The 6094-nt window shown below is 55.3% G+C and overlaps 1 protein-coding gene across 1 annotated transcript; it reads left to right on the forward strand.

The window, feature by feature from the left end:
• Window positions 1-2065: 2065 nt before the first annotated feature.
• On the forward strand, window positions 2066-5801 carry LOC123445006 (amino acid transporter AVT6C-like). The gene is made up of 5 exons (XM_045121920.1): window positions 2066-3942; window positions 4017-4166; window positions 4547-4750; window positions 4828-5293; window positions 5394-5801. The coding sequence occupies exons 1-5, from the start codon at window positions 3546-3548 to the stop codon at window positions 5542-5544; spliced, it is 1368 nt and encodes a 455-aa protein (XP_044977855.1). The 5' UTR covers window positions 2066-3545; the 3' UTR covers window positions 5545-5801.
• The last annotated feature ends 293 nt before the right edge of the window (window positions 5802-6094 follow it).

The following is a 6094-nucleotide window of genomic DNA, read 5'->3' on the forward strand; positions in this document are numbered from 1 at the left end:
CTCCTCTTGTCCCCTCCAGCCATCACTTGCTCCAAAAAGATGCCCCCGAAAGGAAAAGTTATACTAATGCCATCATCGTTCGATCAGGAAAACCCAGATCTAGGATTTCCCTCGGAACATCCCGAGCCTGATGACACAAACTGCAACGACTATGCCTTGACAAAGGAACGACATCAAAGACGCGCCCATCATCCGCCATGACCATAGTGAGCGTGATCTTCATCGGTAGGTGCGCCATCAGGCGTGCGCCGTCGGTGTCGTTGGTCCCTTCAATAGGAGCAAATTCCAAAACGATGCCCTCAACGGGGACTACGACGTGAAGCACCGCCAACGCTTGATCCCAAGAAGATCTACGGTTTCTCCCGGAGTAGCCTGTGTTGTCATCGACTAGACAAGGTAGATTCCCGATGGGTCCACCTAGTTGCCGACATGTCACATCCGCCACCGCATCGACTGCAATCCAAGGACCAAGGCCCACACCTGGGCCAGGTTCCGGTCATGCCGCCGTCAACCGATCTGGTCACGCCGTAGCCCTCCCTGACGACTGTGACGCATCAGCCACCAAAGGTGGCCCCGCGCCGCCCAAGGCGTCGTTGGCCAGATCTGGAACAGACCGACCACCGGCCACCACAGGAGCGCCGCGAGTGGCCCCTCACGCGACTACCATGGGGCATCTAGATGATGGATGCATCCATTTTATTAATTATTCACAAGGACTATAGAAGGTAATACATAAGTCACTCTGAAGTCGTTATCTAGGCAACACCTTTTGCTACTTGTATTCCCTTGATGAAGGTGTGTCAAATGTCCGGACCTAATACCAAATAGACATCACACCAAACTCTAACATCCATAACCAGATGCCCCAACCCAACCACATACCGGGACTGGGTCCCACACCGGTCCGACGCACTCTCGTTGTCGTCGCAATCTTCCACCGGTCCATCTTTAGAGCAGGAACTTATGCATCGACCTTGTCTGGCTTGCCGTCGATGCCACCATGGCAACAAAAAACGCCACCATCCTCCACGTGTCTATCCATACGCGCTTGTCGCCGAAATTCCGCATCTCTGTGCCACCGTGATCCACCTCCGGCCCTGCGGTAGATGCAACACCGCTCCTCCTCTTGTCCCCTCCAGCCATCACTTGCTCCAAAACGATGCACCCGGGAGGAAAAGTTATACTAACGCCATCATCGTTCGATCAGGAAGACCCAGATCTAGGATTTCCCTCGGAGCATCCCGAGCCTGATGACACAAACTGCAACGACTATGCCTTGACAAAGGAACAACATCAAAGACGTGGCCATCGTCCGCCATGACCATAGTGAGTGTGATTTTCATCGGTAGTTGCGCCATCAGGCGTGCGCCGTCGGCGTCGTTGGTCCCTTCAATAGGAGCAAACTCCAAAACGATGCCCTCAACGGGGACTACGACGTGAAGCACCGCCATGGCTTGATCCCAAGAAGATCTACGGTTTCTCCCGGAGTAGCCGTGCTGTCATCGACCACACAAGGTAGATTCCCGACGGGTCCACCTAGTTGCCGACGTGTCGCGTCCGCCACCGCGTCAACCACAATCCAGGGACCAAGGCCCACACCTGGGCCCAGTTCCGGCCGTGCCGCCGTCAACCGATCTGGTCACGCCGTAGCCCTCCCTGACGACTGTGACGCATCAGCCACCAAAGGTGGGCCCGCGCCGCCCAAGGTGTCATTGGCCAGATCTGGAACAGACCGACCACCGGCCACCACAGGAGCGCCGCGAGTGGCCCCTCATGCGACTACCATGGGGATTCAGCTCCCGTCATCCTCCTTGAGTCCTCACCAGCGTGCGTCGCCGCCAACGCGCCGCCAACCACCACCGAACACCGCCCGCGTCAGGTCCTGCAGCTGAGGGAAGGAGAGGCCCCGTCGCCGCCAATGCCGACCAGGCTTTGCCCGACCGCGACAGGGAGGAGAGATGGGAGAGGGAGTCAAGGACACGCCGTGCTAGCCCCCCCCCCCCCCCCCAGGGGGTCTGGCCGTCTGGGCGAGGGGCATGTGATTCTTCTTTGACTCAATCTCTACATTGATTGGTAGAGTTTCTCTAAGACCTTGAGACAACATCTTAAGAAGGAATTGTCGCCAGCATGTCGAACTGCCGATGATGACTAATCCAACTATAAGTAGGACCTGGGGCTATCGCCCTCAAAGCATAACTTGGAGCCAACATCTTCAAATACTCCATGAAACAACGATTGACCCGAAGGATGAATCATGGGTTTTCAAAATAATAAAATCTCGATGTCAATTGCCAGTGCTGTCATTCACCTCTGATCTAGTCTGCTCACACAAGTTGGTCTAAGGATATTTCAAGGAAAGAGGAGACACCATCACATTGCTTTCGGTTGATGCCCTCACCACATGGTACTGCAACAAAGGTAGAGAGCCCTGATGAACCCTTCGGCGAGAGACGGCTGGCAGCAGCCTTAGAAGAAAGTAAGAGCACCTGCAACCGGACGCCTCAAACGACATTTTATATGTTCACGGACGCATTTGGCTAGTGACGAAACGAGAGAGAGAAAAAAATGACCCAATCGAACCTGGATATCATCCCTATACGTCTGGACTGTCTGTGAATCCTCGTGTTGAGAACAAATATAGGAAGGATATGAGGCTCGCATAAACGTTCGGACCCGCTTGATTTGTCCGTCACGTAGGACGCGACCTTATTTCGAATCATCTTTTTTCCTCTCTTTCTCTTCATGAATCACTTACAAATGATCGGATATATTAAAAAAAAGGATGTGGCTGCGTGGATGAGCCATTATTCAGGCATATTCACAGATGTTTAGGGGGTTGTATTTGTTAAATCCGGTTGTAGATGTCGAGGAGAGGCTGATAAGAGTAGGCGGCCGTGGCATACTACGGTTTTGTTCCCCCGCCCAATGTTGACGCCAATGCAATATGTAACGTGTGATTTTCTGTGCTCTTCTATGGTTGCATTTCTCTGTATCAAATGTTAAATCAGTGAAGCATCAATTACCAGGATTAGAGCGACTAATGGCCAATCGCCTCCGCACGTCATCGTCCCCCGCACCCGCCCCGGCCGCTCTGTTCCCATGATCTGCACCATCACTTCCCCTCCATTAGTTTAGTGAAGATACTAATGGTCTGCAGATCACTTGCACCGCAGAAGAAAACCAAGAAAATATACTGCACGCGGAACACATTCCAGCGGGGGCAGCTAAAAAATGGTTGTGAACAGGAAAGTAAAGTAGGCCATGCACGGTCCGCTGGAGGTCGTGGGAATCACGAACGTACGGTCGCCATCTGGCTTCCATACCAGACAGGTCCACCACCACCACCGCAGCAGCAGTAATCAAGCCGTGGAGCTCCACTCGATCGCCCATGTCCGTGTGACTCAGCCCTTATCCCTCGGCACAGTCATCATCCCGTCCCTTTCTCACCACTCCCTTCTTTCACGCTCTCGAGCCGCCGATTACAAATTAGCACCCACCCCCCCACCTCGCTGCCCTCTCCTTCCTCTGCTCTTGCTTTGCTCGTCATGGCGTCCAAGAGCTCGCGCGGCCCCGGCGTGGCCACCGGCGGCAGCGAAGCGGAGGAGGCGCTCCTGCTCCCGGAGCACGGAGCCGGGGCGCCTCCCGGCAACGCGTCGGTCCTCGGCGCGGTGTTCAACGTGTCGACGAGCGTGGTGGGCGCCGGGATCATGTCCATCCCGGCGGCCATGCGGGTGCTCGGCGTGGCCCCGGCCGTGGCGCTCATCGCCGGCGTCGCGCTCCTCGCCAGCGTCGCCGTCGACTTCATGCTCCGGTACACCCGGGGCACGCCGTCGTACGCGGCGCTGATGGGCGGCTCGTTCGGCCGGGCCGGCGCCGCGCTGCTCAACGTCTTCATCGCCTTCAACTGCGTCGGGACCCTCACCGTCTACCTCATAATCATCGGTAACTGGACTGATCCCGCGAAACGCCACAGCCATGTGTGAGAGATCCTGAGTGCTGGGAGAGCTTTGGTGCAGGGGACGTGATGTCGGGCCCCGTGGGCAGCGGGGAGGCGCACGCCGGGGTGCTGCCGGAGTGGTTCGGGCCGCACTGGTGGACCGGCCGGGATGCGGTGCTGGTGGCGGCCGCGGTGATTCTCCTGCCTCTTGTGCTCCGGAGGCGCGTAGGTACGTACTCCGCTGCTCGAATCGAGCACAGCTACCTGAATAGCTTAATAACACGAGAGTAGCTTAATATTCAACGTGTCGACGTAGCAAATTTCTTGTCTAAAATGCCAAGCTAATGACACGAGTAGATATCTGACTCGCGAGACCAGGGACAGCCATGTCGAGGATGAGCACGTGGCGACGTGGCCCGGGGATTGCTCAGCGTCATGTCACTGTGCACCCTCGTGCTGCATCTTTGATTGCACCAATCATTGTTTTCCAGTGCCGGCGATGGGGATTGGGGAATGAACCGCTACCACCAGTAGAGCTGCGAGGACAAAACAGGATAAAGTGTAGATTTACTGATCATCACATAAAAATGGTTACTGTAAAATTTGCAGATTCGCTGAGGTACACGTCGGCCGTGTCCATCCTCTTGGCGGCGGTCTTCATGCTCATCACGATGGGGATCGCGGTCTACACTCTCTTCACCGGCACCGCCAAGATGCCACGGATGCTCCCGGACTTCTCCACCCTCGCATCCCCGTTCGAGCTCTTCACCGCCGTCCCGGTCATCGTCGTCGCCTTCACCTTCCACTTCAACGGTATCTTCACGTCGACCGGCCATATGTTTCATACTGTACTAGTATATAGTATAGCTCACCTGTGTCTGCCTTGGCAGTGCACCCAATCCGCGCGGAGCTGAGCAAGACGTCGGACATGAAGTCGGCGGTGCGCATCTCGCTGGTGCTCTGCTCCGCCATCTACGCCGCGGTGGGCTTCTTCGGCTTCCTCCTATTCGGGGAGGCCACCATGCCGGACGTGCTCGCCAACTTCGACCGCAGCTCCGGCTCCGGCGTCCCGCAGGCGCTCAACGACGCCGCGCGCCTCAGCTACGCGCTGCACCTCGTGCTCGTCTTCCCGCTCCTCCACTACTCGCTCCGCGTCAACGTCGACGAGCTCCTCTTCCCGGGCCGCCGCCCGCTGGCCACCGACACGCGCCGGTTCGTGGCGCTCACGGCCGCGCTCATGGCGGCGCTCTACGCGCTCGCCATCGCCATCCCCAGCATCTGGACGCTCTTCCAGTACACGGGCTCCACGTTCGCCGTCTGCATATCGCTCATCTTTCCCGGCGCAATCGTTCTCAGGTGCGACATTGATCACCTGCTTCTGCTTGTACAACAAGCTCATAAAACTTTCAGAAAATATCGCTTCCTGGCCTAATCCGACACCTCGATACTTTTGCAGGGATGTTCATGGGATAGCGAAGAGGAAAGACAAGGCAATGGCAGCGATGATGATCACTCTGGCAGTGATCACGAGCAGCATCGCCATTGCTTCCAACGTCATGAGCTCCATCAACGGCGAAGTCAAGGGTGTTAATGCCGTAGCTAGTTAGCATGTACAGTACTTACAGTTTTATTATAGAGCTAAATCGAAATTCTTTCACTGTTTGCACTGCAGTGCTTGCGGCCCCTGCAAAGTTTTTAGCATTCCTCTGCTTTAGGTTTTGATCGTGGCAAATGTGATACGAGGCATTATGTATGTTGCGGTAACAGCTAGCAGATGGCAGTCGGCCATTGTTGTATAAAACAGTTGGCATACATTTGCCGTGTAGTATAAATATCAGGCGAAGGAAATGAGCGCCTTTTGTCAGACAAATTTCCTGTGCATACGGTATTTCATGTCTGACACTGAAAGTGCTGCCTAACTGGATCTGATGATGGTCACCCCCCGTCAGAGTACACACCTTCTAAACCCAACCCCATCTTCACTCTGTCAATAAATGGCAAGCTTTCCTCTCGTTTTGTGGCAAAATGCAAAATTAGGATGAACAACTTTTGACTGAATTAGGTGTAAGAGCATCTCTAACGGATCCCACAACCTGTCGTCCCGGAAAAATCATTTGTGGTGTCCCTAAACGTTTTAAACACTAGATGACGCCCCGC

This window comes from Hordeum vulgare, chromosome 3H (assembly GCF_904849725.1).
Source record: "Hordeum vulgare subsp. vulgare chromosome 3H, MorexV3_pseudomolecules_assembly, whole genome shotgun sequence".
NCBI classification, from domain to species: domain Eukaryota; kingdom Viridiplantae; phylum Streptophyta; class Magnoliopsida; order Poales; family Poaceae; genus Hordeum; species Hordeum vulgare.